This window comes from Camelina sativa, chromosome 7 (genome assembly GCF_030686135.1).
Source record: "Camelina sativa cultivar CO46 ecotype springtype chromosome 7, ASM3068613v1".
Classification (NCBI taxonomy): Eukaryota; Viridiplantae; Streptophyta; class Magnoliopsida; order Brassicales; family Brassicaceae; genus Camelina; species Camelina sativa.
The window spans coordinates 4,417,483-4,432,421 of NC_141886.1; the positions used below are offsets into that span (position 1 = coordinate 4,417,483).

Consider the following 14,939-nt stretch of genomic DNA (forward strand, 5'->3'; position numbering starts at 1 on the left):
ATCCATCAATAGCCCTTACTTCGTCCGAGCCACTCTCGACGACTCATCCCAGGTCAGAGCCATTGCGGCCATTGTCAAATCATTCGGCTGGAGAAACGTCGTTGCAGTATATGTGGACAACGAATTCGGAAAAGGAATAATGCCTTACTTGTCTGACGCTTTAAATGACGTGCAAGCTTTCGTAGTCAATAGATGTTTGATCCCTCAGGATGCTAATGATGATCAGATTCTCAAGGAGCTTTATAAGCTAATGACTATGCAAACAAGGGTATTCGTTGTCCACATGCCACCAACTCTCGGTTTTCGGTTTTTTCAGAAAGCCAGAGAGATCGGGATGATGGAGGAAGGATATGTATGGTTATTGACAGATGGAGTGATGAATTTAATAAAATCTAACGAACGTGGTAGCAGTTTTGAGAATATGCAAGGGGTTTTAGGCGTGAGGAGCCATATCACTAAATCAAAAGACCTAGAAGATTTCAGATTGAGATGGAAGAAAACGTTTGAGAAGAAGAACTCACTGAAGGGGGATGATGTAGAGCTGAACATTTTTGCATTAAGAGCATATGATTCGATCACTGCATTAGCCATGGCCGCGGAGAACACCAACATAAAGAGTTTGTGGTATGATAATCCGATCGCTTCAACAAACAACAAGACAGATCTAGGGACCCTAAAGGTCTCTCGCTATGGTCCAAGTCTTCTAGAGGCTCTTTCGAACGTAAGATTCAAGGGTTTAGCCGGAGAGTTTAAACTCATTAACCGGCAGTTCGAATTATCAGCGTTTGAAGTCATCAATATTATTGGAAATGAAGAGAGAATTATCGGATTCTGGAGACCAGACAATGGACTTGTGAATGCTTATTCAAACAAAACAATGTTGTTAAGAGGGGAGAGGTTTGGGCCAGTGATATGGCCAGGGAAGTCGAAAGTTGTTCCGAAAGGTTGGGAGATTCCAACGAATGGGAAGATGCTTAGAGTGGGCGTTCCAGTGAAGAAAGGATTCTTAAATTTTGTGGATGCAAAGACCGATCCAATCACTAACGAATTGACTCCAACGGGTTACTGTATTGACGTCTTCGAAGCTGCTCTTAAAAAGTTGCATTACTCAGTCATTCCTAAATATATTGCTTTCCTGTCTCCAGATGAGGACTACGACGAAATGGTATACATGGTCTATAATGGGGTTAGTTCTCTTTTTCTTCCCCTATCTTTTAGGAGTACTAGGTAACAATCTCAAGATTCTTTTATTTTTATTTTTATTTTTAATTAACAATTAGCAGAGTAATTAATGTCGATTATGTTTTTTTTTTCCCTTTGATGTGTGATTGATTTCTAATATGTTATTAATAATTAATGAGTCAGACGTACGCCGCAGTTGTGGGAGATGTAACCATCATAGCAAACAGGTCACTGTATGTTGATTTCACGCTACCATACACAGAGTCTGGAGTGTCTATGATGGTGCCGCTCAAGGACAACAAGAACAAGAACACATGGGTGTTCCTAAAACCTTGGAGCTTAGACCTATGGGTCACCACTACTTGCTTTTTCGTATTCATTGGGTTCATTGTGTGGATTTTAGAACACAGAGTCAACACCGACTTTCGTGGACCACCTCACCACCAGATAGGGACCAGTTTCTGGTTCGCTTTCTCCACTATGAACTTTGCTCATCGTAAGTTACACCAATCAAGAAATAATTTGTTTTTTCTGTTTATAATCAAGAACTAGTTAAATAGCGTAGTGGTGTTGTTTGAGTCCTAGAAATTTCAACTTGTAAGATAACGCTGGGAAACGAGTCCCATCATTTATAACCATCATTAAATTTCACCTTCATCAGTTACTATAGAAACTTTTAATATCTACATTATGATTTATTATAACCTAATTTATCATCAATACGATTCCAAATTAAGAAGCAATATTATAATGATGTAGTACAACTTGTTTGTGTATATAGGTGAGAAGGTGGTGAGCAATTTAGCGAGGTTTGTGGTGCTAGTGTGGTGCTTCGTGGTGCTTGTGCTGATTCAGAGCTATACAGCGAATCTCACCTCTTTCCTCACAGTTCAACGGTTTCAACCAGAGGTCACAAATTGGAAAGATCTCATAAAAAATAATGAATATGTAGGGTACCAACGTGGCACTTTCGTGTCTAACCTTTTGGAAAGTCAAGGGTTTAATAAATCTCAGCTCAAACCTTTTGGTTCTGCCGAAGAATGCGACGAGCTTTTTTCCAATGGGACAATCGCAGCATCTTTTGACGAAGTGGCCTACCTTAAACTTATCCTTTCTAAGAACTGCTCTAGATATGCTATGGTTGAACCAACCTTTAAGACGGCTGGTTTCGGATTTGTAAGTTCTTTTACCTTACACTCAACTTTTAGAAAATAGCAAAATATAAACGTATTTTAAATATTTAGGTATTTTCACTGATAGCTTTTCTGCTTCCATGATCATTAATTTTGTAGGTGTTCCCCAAGAATTCACCTTTGACGGATGATGTCTCCAGGGCTATCTTGAATGTGACTCAAGGCGAAGAAATGCAACATATAGAGAATAAATGGTTCAAGAAACAAAGTGATAATTGTCCTGATCCAAAGACCGATCTTTCATCCAACAGTCTCAGCGTCAGTAGCTTCTGGGGTTTGTTTCTAATAGCAGGCATCGCTTCGTTCCTGGCACTTCTCATCTTCGTGGTCACCTTCTTGTACGAACACAAGCTCACACTCTTCGCTGACTCTGAACATTCCTTCCCTAGAAAGTTAAAATCTTTGGTTAGAATTTTTGATGAGAAAGACATAAAGTCTCATACGTTCAAGGAGAATGCCGTTCATAATGTGAGCTCACCTATTACTCAAGGAAGTTCAACCCCTTTGACCGATCAGGGCACTCCATTGCCACGAAGTCCATCACAAAATAGGGAGTTTGAATCAAGAAGAGTGCCTTCGATCCCGAACGGAGAACTATTCACTCTGCAATCAAAACAAGTTGAAGATGAGGAGTCTACTATTAATGTGAAGGTGAATGATTAAAAGCAGTTTCAAAAGTGCATTACAAATTAGCCACTCCATTTGTATTGCTTTTGTTGACGCTATATGTTGAGTTTAAACTAATCAAGGTTAACACCTTTTATTCCTATGTTTGTTTTCAAACTGAGTGTCAAAGTTAGATTTCTTAATTTGGATTCTAGTCTTCTTCCTTTTAGTCATATAACCATTAGGGAGGTATAGAAACAACGCAAAACTTTGTAATATGCAAAATGACACATAAAATTTTCGGTCTTTTTCATCGTTTTGAAAAAATAGAATATTGACAAAACTAATATTTGTTTTTGATTTGCCTACACTATACGTCTTCATGTCCTATTTCTTGGAGACGTGTTTTAAATTTGGTCCTCAAATAACGAATACATTATGTTCGATGAAATATAAAATACCCAAAAACGCGTTGAACAAAGTAAATTTGGTTTAACACAATGTCCTTGCACTAATATGGTGATAAGTTACCTTTTATAAAAATAAATTGAAAAATTATACACTTCCACCAGAATCTACAAGACAAAGTTTTACCGTTGACTAATCTCCATAATGGAAATGGTAAAGAAAGTATTTTATAATTGGCCTTTTTTTTTTTGAAATTCGAACAAAACATTAAGAAAGGGAATAAAATCTTGGAATAACCGATAAAATATTAAAATTATAAGTATGTTTTTATTGTTAGCTAATCCCACTAACTGAAGTACACATTATTAATTATTCGAATCCAAATGTAAATACATATTAGCCCAATTACATTCTAGAACCATGTATTTCACTTGAGGTAGATATTTTCCTATTCGATTTTCAAATTTCAGTGTATAATATAAATTTTGTGTAGCGTTGCTTTACAATGAAATTTGGTAATATATATCTTATCTGACTCTTTCAAACCACTTTTTAATTTTTTTTTTTATTTTCCAGTCAACACTAATAATCGTTTCTTATTTTATGACTCTTTCTTTGAGATTTGAGAACCAATTTTGGTATAGTATTTCAAAGTCTTTTAAGACCTCTTCAAACCGACTTTTTTCTCCTCTGTATATATATTATATATATATATATAGCAGACGAAGAGAAGTTAGAGAATCACATAACACCTCTATTTATGAATAATGATGAACCCAACAAAAACTAATAACACCTTTCTCAGTTACTTTGTCTTGTTCGTTTGCGTTTTTTTATCGATGGGGGTTGGTTTAGGACGAAGCCAAACAAGTGAAATCAAAGTAGGAGTAGTTCTTGATCTCAATACAAAATTTTCCAAGATCTGCCTCACTTCTATGAACATGTCGTTGTCGGATTTCTACAAAAAACATCCTAATTACCGAACAAGACTTGCGCTTCACGTCAGAGATTCCATGAAAGATACAGTTCAGGCTTCAGCTGCAGGTTTGTTAATTAAATTTATTAATTAATAGTTTCAGTCGAATGAAGTATATTAGGCAATGTTTTTAGCTGGTCAATGAAGTATATTAGAGTTACATTTACAACCAGACACGATTTAGCTGGCCAATGTTTTAAATTAATCTGAACAATATTTTATATCATTATTAAACTTAAAAGTGTCTTCTTTTGTGCTACTCTCTGTTTTTCTTTACTTGTCGTTCTAGAACTTTACACATTAAGAAATTATATCAATGTTCTATTATACCCTTGTTTAACTATTAAAATTCTAAAGAATTTAATTTTTTAATTATTTAATATGAGGCAAATGAGATAATTTTCTACTAAAAGTAACATTGGAAAACCAGAACGATAACTAAACTAAAATAAAAAATTAAGCCTAAAATAATAAATATTTTAAAACGGAGGGAGTATTTACTAAAAGTCTTTGGTGACAGTTTATCTTTTATATTACTAATAAAAATCCAAATGACTTCATTATATTTTTTTATATTCTTACAAAGTCTTGGTGACAGTGGTACGTCGCAGAAATCCCTATTACTATTATTAGTCTCGTTAAAATATTTAATTCATTAGTTCAAATATAATTGACGAATAGTATAAAACTATTGGTGGTCACATGCCTTATCGCCTTTTAGTACCTTTCAAATGAATTAATTTAACTCTTATGTAAATCAGTGTTATATCTCAATAATTATCATTAAGTCTTAAAGTAGTTATATAAACTTTCTTCTTTTGTTTGTATTTTCTTGTCGTGCAAGCAGCTTTGGACCTAATCCAGAACGAGCAAGTGAGTGCCATCATCGGACCAAGAAACTCTATGCAAGCACAGTTTATGATCAGACTCGCCAACAAAACTCGTGTACCGACCATCACATTCTCTGCATCAAGCCCTCTTTTAACATCCATCAAAAGCCCTTACTTCCTTAGAGCAACTGTAGATGACTCATTCCAGGTCAAAGCCATTGCAGCCATTGTTGAATCCTTTGGATGGAGAAGAGTTGTCGCTATTTATATGGACAACGAATTAGGAGAAGGAATCATGCCTTACTTGTCTGACGCTTTACAAGACGTGCAAGTCGACAAAAGTGTGATCTCCCCGGAGGCTAACGATGACCAGATTCTGAAGGAACTTTATAAGCTAATGACGAAGCAAACTAGGGTTTTCGTTGTCCACATGGACTCACGTCTTGCTTTACGGATTTTTCAGAAAGCTAGAGAGATCGGGATGATGGCAGAAGGGTACGTATGGTTAATGACCAACGGAATGACGCATAGGATGAGACACATCGACCATGGTCGTAGCTTAAATACTATAGAGGGCGTTTTAGGTGTGAGGAGCTATGTTCCAAAATCAAAAAAGCTTGAAGATTTCCGTTTGAGATGGAAAAAAAGGTTCGAGAAGGAGAATCCATCGATGAGGGATGATGTAAACGTTTTTGCATTATGGGCGTATGATTCAATCACTGCATTGGCCATGGCCGTGGAGAATACAACCTTATAGGGCTTACAATACGATAATGTGAACACCTCGACAAGTAATATGACAGATTTGGGGAGCGTAAGGGTCTCTCACTACGGTCCAAGTCTTCAAAAGGCTCTATCGGAAGTAAGTTTCAAGGGTTTAGCAGGAGAGTTTAATCTCACAGACGGGCAGCTCCAGTCACCAAAGTTTGAGATCATCAATTTTGTCGGAAATAAAAGAGAGGATAATCGGAATTTGGACACCGAGCAATGAACTTTTCAATGCCAATTCAAGCAAAACAACTTTGTTGGGGCCGGTGATATGGCCAGGTAACTCGATGGTTGTTCCTAAAGGATGGGAGATTCCAACTAACGAGAAGAAGCTTAAAGTGGGCGTTCCAGTAAAGAAAGGCTTCTTTAATTTTGTGGAGGTAACCAGAGATCCTATCACTAACATAACAACCGCAAAGGGTTACGCCATAGACATCTTTGAAGCTGCGCTTAAGAAGTTGCCATATTCAGTTATTCCACAATACTACCGTTGCGAGTCTCCAGATGATGACTACAATGACATGGTCGACCAAGTCTATGACGGGGTTAGTTCTTTTTTCTTTCTTCCTCGATTCTTACTTTAACAAAAATCTAATAGTTCATGCAATTGCATGTTAGTAATGAATAGGCCCATGTTCCTGGTATAATAGAATATGCTTTTTTAAAAAAATGAAATCTCTAACATATTATGAAATGAAACAGACTTTGGATGCCCTTGTTGGAGATGTAACCATCACCGCGCATAGGTCCATGCATGTTGACTTCACGTTACCATACACAGAGTCTGGAGTGTCTATGATGGTGCCGGTGAGAGACAATGAAAATAAGAACACATGGGTGTTCCTCCAACCTTGGAACTTGGACTTATGGGTCACCACTGGTTGTTTCTTTGTCCTCATTGGTTTTGTTGTGTGGCTTTTCGAACATAGAGTCAACACGGACTTCCGTGGACCGCCTCACCACCAGATTGGCACTAGCTTTTGGTTCTCCTTTTCTACCATGGTTTTTGCCCATCGTAAGTTCTAACACCAATAATGATTAATGTTAAAAAAAAATCTTGGTTTCCATTTCAAAACCAGTTTACTGTAGAAATTAGGCTATTTTACGTTGTTTATACATTAATTATCAACTTATTTATTTATCAAAAATATATATCAAGTCATAATTTTGTTAACAAAAATCAAGATTCTAATGATGAAGTCATTTGTGCGTGTGAATATAGGTGAGAAGGTAGTGAGCAACTTAGCAAGGTTTGTGGTGGTTGTGTGGTGCTTTGTGGTGCTTGTTCTAACTCAGAGCTACACAGCAAACCTAACCTCTTTCTTGACAGTACAACGTTTTCAACCAGCGGTCACAAGTATGAACGATCTTATAAAAAATGGGGACTATGTAGGGTACCAACATGGGGCTTTCGTTAAAGACCTTCTTATATAAAGGAAGGATTCCATGCATCTCGGCTTGTGGCTTTTGGTTCTTCGGAAGACTGCAACGTGTTATTGTCCAACCGCAGTATTGCAGTAGTTTTCGACGAAGTGCCCTACCTGAAGGCTATCCTTTCTCAAAACTGCACCAAATATGCAATGGTTGAACCTACATTTAAGACTGCTGGTTTTGGCTTTGTAAGTTTGTTATTTTTTTTTTCAATTTACTTTTAACAACAACAAAATTAGGAAAAGAAAAACACATACAATGCGACTATTCTGATGTTTTCATTGCTTGTTTCCATGATCAATGTGTAGGCGTTCCCCAAGAATTCACCTTTGACAAGAGATGTCTCAAGGGCTATCTTAGATGTGACTCAAGGAGATGAAATGCTACACATCGAAAAAAATGGTCTATGAAACAGAATGATTGTATTGATCGAAAGACCGATCTTTCGTCCAATATTCTCGGCCTCAGTAGCTTCTGGGGTCTGTTTCTAATAGCAGGCATTGCTTCATTCTTGGCAATACTAACCTTTATGGGCCTTTTCTTGTACGAAAATAGGCACACCCTATTTGATGATTCTGAAGCATCGATTTGGAGAAAGCTAACGTCTTTATTCAGAATCTTCAATGAGAAAGACGAAAAGTCGCACACTTTCAGGAAAAGTGCCGTTCATAATGTGAGTTCACCTATGACACAGTACACTCCGAGCCCATCAGCTATGCAAATCGCACCATGGCCACAAAGCTCATCACAAAATAGGGAGTTTGAGCTAAGAAGAATGTCTTTTAGCCCGAACGAAGAAAGCTTTATTACACAAACAATACATCATGAAGATGAAGCATCTATTGTTGAATGTAGAGTTGAACAATAGATAGAAATTTATAACTCTTCTTGCATAACAAGTTATAGATAATTTAGGTTGGTTGCATATTCTTCCATGAAAGTTATTATTCTTTTATATATAATAAATTAGACGCTAAACTCCCCTAATTTTTTTTTATCTTTTAAATTGACCACTCGTGGGATTGAATGATCATCAGAGTAATGTATGTTCAGTCTCATAGCAACGCTGGAAACTTCCTATATACATAGTGGCGAGTGATTGATTTTAAGGCATGTTTCTTATAGCCAAATAACGAGAATTTCTTTTTAAAGTAAAGGTCTTCGCATTCCTAATCTGCCCATCCATTCCCAACCATCGTCTCGAAAAAGGGATCTGTTCGTTCAAAATCCACCCGCCATGCATTAGTTGTTCACGGCTTCACGTGTATATCAGTCCGTCACGTGCTCTTGTTTGGTGCCTCGTGTTTTTTATTGGTTTTAACGGTTGTTCCTTTATACTCGCCATGAGCCATCTCCATTTTTTTCGTTTCTAAGAAGACTCGGGTTAGGCCAAAGGTTAGTTCAACCTAAATTGAACTAAAGTTCGGGTTAAAGTCAAGATCAGTATAATATGGTTAGTCGTAAATTCGTAATTATATGAGACAACAGGAAAGAGATAACTTCAGAATAATAAAAAAGAAAACGATAATTTATATTTTAAAAAAATCGAAAATATGTGTAGAAAACATAAGAAAGCCATACGTAAAATTACAAATATATAGCAGCAATTCAATGTATAATATATTTAAAAAAAAATCTGAAGCTTCAAGAACGGAGTTTTCCATAACGGAAATTAATGTCAAGATATTAAGAATGGGTCAACCGGATTGACTCAAACCTTTTGAAGTCTTTTGATAGAATCTACGTTTAATAAATCATCATGAATCCCAACAAAACAAAGGTCAGTTTAATTTCGGACAGCAAGTAAAGGAAACAAAAAAAGAATTATAAACCAATGGAGGGACATAGACTTCATTTTGACCTTATACTAGTATATAATTAACCTCCATATATTTATTTTAGTTTTATATAGTAAGTTATGGAAATTTTGTCGCTATGTTTTGCAAAGAAAATTCATCTGCAAAGACTCATATCTACACTTATAAACCACTTATTCTATTCATAGTCAACACTGTTTGAATGTTTGATTATTATTTTATGTCACTTTCTCTGAGAAACCAATTTTGGGTATAGCATTTCGACGTCTTTCATAGATTTTAAGACCCTTTCAAACCGATCCTTCCTCTGTATATATATATGTAGTAAAAAGGGGAGTTAAAGTATCACATAAAGTGTCGGTCTCCTCAATCTTTGGATGATACTGATGATGAACCGTAGAAAAACAAATAACACCTTTCTAAGTTTCATTTTCCTGCTTGTTTGGATTTTTTTGTCGATGAATGTTGGTTTAGGACAAAACCAAACAAGTGAAATCAAAGTAGGGGTAGTTCTTGATCTCAATACAACATTTTCCAAGATCTGCCTCACTTCTATAAACATGTCGTTGTCGGAGTTCTACAAGGATCATCCTAGTTACCGCACAAGAATTACGCTTCATGTTCGAGATTCCGTGGAAGATACGGTTCAGGCTTCAGCTGCAGGTTCGTTGCTTCTCTATGTTTTGCTTTATAAATGAAAGAAATCATTTAGATTTATTAATCATTATTAGTTGCAGTTGAATTAAACATCAAACATTTTACGTAGGATGTTAGGGCTACGGCCAGACATGATTCGCTGAATCTGATAAAAATGTCTTCTTTATCTGGTCGAAGACTTAAGAACAATCTCTTACACACAGTTCATAGTCCTCGTTTCTAGAAAGTCGTGGTGAAGTTTGTATGGTTGCAAAAATATATATTACTATTAGCTTCGTTAATTTTATTTAACTCATGAGTCTAATATATTAGTAGATGAATGGTCAAACATTGGTGACATGTCATATAATACCTCTACAATCAATATTTTAAGTTTTAACTTTTATATAGATTAATGTTCTCGTTATTTATTGGGAAGATATCCGTAATCTATGAGTTTCATTCAATTATCGTCAAGTTTTACAAGTGCTATTAACATTTCTTCTTTTATTTGTGTTTTTTTGTGGTGCAAGCAGCCTTGGACCTAATCAAGAACGAGCAAGTGAGCGCCATCATCGGACCAAAAAACTCTATGCAAGCAGAGTTTATGATTAGACTGGCCAACAAAACTCAAGTACCGACCATCACATTCTCAGCAACAAGCCCTCTTTTGACATCCATCAAAAGCCCTTACTTTGTCCGAGCCACTCTCGACGACTCATCCCAGCTCAAAGCCATTTCCGCCATTGTCAAATCCTTTGGCTGGAGAAGCGTCACCGCCATTTATGAGGACAACGAGTTAGGTAAAGGACTCATGCCTTTCTTGTCTGACGCTTTACAAAACGTGGAAGTCAACAAAAATGCCATTGCTCCGGAGGCTAACGATAGTCAGATTCAAAATGAACTTCGTAAGCTCATGGGGAGGCAAACGAGAGTATTCGTTGTCCACATGGAATCAAGTCTGGCTTTACGAGTTTTTCAAAAAGCTAGAGAGATGGGGATGATGGAGGAAGGGTATGTATGGTTAATAACCAATGAAATGACACATATGATGAGACATATCAACCATGGTCATAGCTTAAATACTATAGAGGGAGTGTTAGGTGTGAGGAGCCATGTCCCCAAATCGAAAGAGCTTGAAGATTTCCAATTGAGATGGAAAAGATCGTTCGAGAAGGAGAAAACATCCACGAGGGATCAACTACACATATTTGCATTATGGGCGTATGATTCAATTACTGCATTGGCCTTGGCCGTGGAGAAAACCAATTTTGATAGCTTACAGTATGATAATGGAAGCGCCTCGTCAAAGAACATGACAGATTTGGGGAACGTAGGGGTCTCTCCCTACGGTCCAAGTCTTCAAAAGGCTCTCCGGGAAGTAAGTTTCAAAGGTTTAGCAGGAGACTTTAATCTTACAGACGGGCAGCTCGAGTCACCAAAGTTTGAGATCATCAATTTTGTTGGAAATAAAGAGAGGATAATTGGATTTGTGAATGCAAATTCAGACAAAAAAAAGTTGGGACCGGTGATATGGCCAGGGAAGTCAAAAACCGATCCGAAAGGATGGGAGATTCCAAGGAAGAAACTTACAGTGGGCGTTCCAATGAAGAAAGGCTTCTTTGATTTTGTGGAGGTAATCAAAGATCCTACCACGAACATAACAACCGCAAAGGGTTATGCCATAGACATCTTTGAAGCTGCTCTTAAGAAGTTGTCATATTCAATCATTCTTGAATACGTCAGTTTAGAATCTCCAATTGACTATAACAATTTGGTCTGCCAAGTATATCACAAGGTTAGTTCTCTTTTTTTCTTCCCATATTTCTACTTTACAAACAAATTCTATACATTCACAAAATTACAAGCAATGAGTTGGCTAAACCTTATTTTATCAATAATTTGAGCAGACATGGGATGCAGTTGTTGGAGATGTAACCATCACAGCGAACAGGTCTTTGTATGTTGACTTCACATTACCGTTCACAGAGTCTGGAGTATCTATGATGGTGCCGGTGAGAGATAATGAGAATAAGAACACATGGGTGTTCCTTGAACCTTGGAGCTTAGGCTTATGGGTCACCACTGGTTGTTTTCTCGTCCTCATTGGTTTTGTTGTGTGGTTGTTCGAACATAGAATCAACACAGACTTCCGTGGACCGCCTCACCACCAGATTGGCACAAGTTTTTGGTTCTCCTTCTCCACCATGGTTTTCGCCAACAGTAAGTTCTTACACGAGTCATGAACTTAATAATGATATAATATTAAAGTTTATCTCAAAACCAATTTATTTTCATTGTGATATTGTTTAAGGGGAAAAAAAACAAGATTCTAATGATAAAATGAACTTGTGCGTGTGTATATATAGGTGAGAAGGTAGTAAGCAATTTAGCAAGGTTTGTGATGGTTGTGTGGTGCTTTGTGATGCTTGTTCTCACTCAGAGCTACACAGCTAATCTCACTTCTTTCTTGACGGCACAACGTTTCCATCCAGCGGCCATAACTGTGAACGATCTCATCAAAAATCAGGATTATGTAGGGTACCAAGGCGGTACTTTTGTTAAAGATATTCTATTAGATTTGGGATTTCATATAAATAAGCTTAAACCTTTTTATTCTGCCAAAGAAGCCGATGAACTTTTATCCAAGGGGATATCAAATGGTATAGCAGCAGCTTTCGACGAAGTGGCTTACCTTAATGCTATTCTTTCTCAGTCGTGCTCCAAATATGCCATGGTTGAACCTACATTTAAGACTGCTGGTTTTGGCTTTGTAAGTGACATTTACAATTTACTTTACAAAATAGGGAAAACAAAATACACATTTATTCAGGTGTTTTAACTTGTTTCCATGATTAATGTGTAGGCCTTCCCCAAGAATTCACCTTTGACAGGAGATATCTCAACGGCTATCTTAAATGTGATTCAAGGAGATGAAATGCAAGAAATCGAAAACAAATGGTTCCGGAAGAAGAATGATTGTCTTGATCCAAATACCGCTCTTACATCCAACCGTCTCAGCCTCCGTAACGTATGGGGTCTGTTTCTAATAGCAGGCACTGCTTCATTCTTGGCATTACTCATCTTCGTTTTCCTTTACTTGAACGAACATAGGCACACACTATGTAATGATTCCGAAAGTTCCTTGTGGAGAAAGCTAAAGGTTTTGTTCAGAACCTTCGATGAGAAAGACTTAAAGTCCCATACTTTCAAGAACTCTGATGTTCATAATGTGAGTTCACCGATGACTGATCACTACATTCAGAGCCCTTCAACTGTGCAAATCACACCACGGCCACCAAGTCTTTCACTAAATATGGAGTTTGAGCTTAGAAGAATTTTCTTGTACCCCGAGCGAAGAACGCTTCACAATGCAACCGATGTATCATGAAGATGGAGAATCTGATATTAAATGTGGCGCTAAACAATTAAGAGATATTCCAGAAAACTCGACAAGTTATATATAGCTCAAAATTTCATCTATTTATCAAAAGAAAAAGAAAGAAAAAATTATAGATTCTTAAGTGAAAGTTAATATATTATCTGCTTATCCTAAAGCTAGTAGCTCAAGCCACAATGTTTCATCTATGGTACTACCTCACCAAACCATTTCAAGCTGATTCAAAAAGAGATTCGGAATTCAATCTCTCCTCGAAGACGAAGGAAACATGTTGGCAACTTAATGCAACTTTTAATTAGATTATATGACTTCACTGTTAATGGTTTCATAAATATCTTTCGCTTTGTTTTTTATTCTTTTGTTTTGGCAAGGTCTCAAACACCTTTGGTTTTATCTCGTGTTATTTCTAAACTTTCAGTTTTCCGATGAGTGAATATATTATACTACCCTGTTCCATTTTGTTAGATGTCTAAAAACATATTTGTTTCAGTTTCTATGATTTTCTCAATTTACTATGCACAATTTATAATTATTTGAAATTATTTATCTTTTAGTGCTTGCCTATACACAATATTTGAAAGAAGACACTTGTGTTTTTATCAAACGCACTTCTATTACTCTAAGATGTGCGAAGCACTTCACCAGTATACTTAAGCCCGCACCCAAAAGAACAAAACTGACTATAACAAATTATGCATCGCCGACCAAAAAAATGAGTATGAGAAATAATAGTAAGAACGTTTATTTTTTCATGAAAATATATATACCTAGGACTTACAAAAAAAATAAAACGAAGGGAAGTATCTTAAGGAGGAGGAAAAGTTGAAGTGTGAGTAGCTGAGGAGTTTCAGCGAAGCGGTTACTGAATCTTGCAGTGATCTCTGGTTCTCGTCTCTGCGTACGTGGATTCCTCAGGATGTCACGGGCTACGTTATTTTCTTTCAAACCTCTTCAAATGCTATATTTGTATTATCTTTATCCAACTTATCCACTACGCAGCCCTTTCACTACGACGAACGACCATATATATACATCAGTTATATATATAAGTGTTATTATTTTACTGAGATAATAAGCTAAGGTTTAGCTCACGTATGTAATTTCCTAACGTAAGTATTAAGTTTTCAATAATAGTAAGAGAAAGGTTTTATGTGACCAGAGTAAAAACCTTATATATTTATAACTTAGATTTTTTTTTTTTTATGTTCACTATAAACTAGATGCCGACCTAGAAAAATAAACTTGTTATGATAAAATAAATTAACTTACTATCAATAATTGTTTTGATCCATTTTACTTGATGGAAAACGAAACTTATATTATCATGTTCTTAAATTATGATGTTTTCAATTGTTGTTTAGTGAAAAGATTCTTTGTATTATCTTCTACTGTCACTGTGTATACAAAAATACATAAAAATAATTAACTATCACATCGTACAGAGAAAAAGATTCATCCTCATAAAACAAAAACAAAAATGGAAAAAATCAAACGTAGTATTTGTTTATCTAATGGAAGCATTAATAATTTCTACAAGAAAAACCAAAAAAAAAAAAGAAGAAGAAGAAGAAAAGGGTTTTAACTTTGCTAGATTTTTTCTTGCTGACAAGAGAACTCAACCATACAACATTTTCAGTGGATCCCAATTATCTCAAAAGAAAAAAAATTGATGAACTAAGGTCTTTGTTTTTC

The 14,939-nt window shown here is 36.2% G+C and overlaps 2 protein-coding genes and 1 pseudogene across 2 annotated transcripts; all 3 read left to right on the top strand.

Moving 5' to 3' along the window:
* Nucleotides 1-9: 9 nt before the first annotated feature.
* LOC147940844 (glutamate receptor 2.7-like) lies at nt 10-3,184 on the top strand. The gene is made up of 4 exons (XM_087457116.1): nt 10-1,186; nt 1,366-1,678; nt 1,964-2,358; nt 2,475-3,184. Exons 1-4 carry the CDS (start codon nt 140-142, stop codon nt 3,036-3,038), a joined length of 2,319 nt encoding a protein of 772 aa, XP_087313242.1. The 5' UTR covers nt 10-139; the 3' UTR covers nt 3,039-3,184.
* Nucleotides 3,185-4,156: 972 nt separating this feature from the next.
* Nucleotides 4,157-8,280, top strand: LOC104700601 (glutamate receptor 2.8-like; annotated as a pseudogene).
* Nucleotides 8,281-9,520: 1,240 nt separating this feature from the next.
* Nucleotides 9,521-13,404, top strand: LOC104700602 (glutamate receptor 2.9). The gene is made up of 5 exons (XM_019227253.2): nt 9,521-9,874; nt 10,384-11,645; nt 11,758-12,070; nt 12,217-12,620; nt 12,714-13,404. Exons 1-5 carry the CDS (start codon nt 9,589-9,591, stop codon nt 13,236-13,238), a joined length of 2,790 nt encoding a protein of 929 aa, XP_019082798.1. The 5' UTR covers nt 9,521-9,588; the 3' UTR covers nt 13,239-13,404.
* The last annotated feature ends 1,535 nt before the right edge of the window (nt 13,405-14,939 follow it).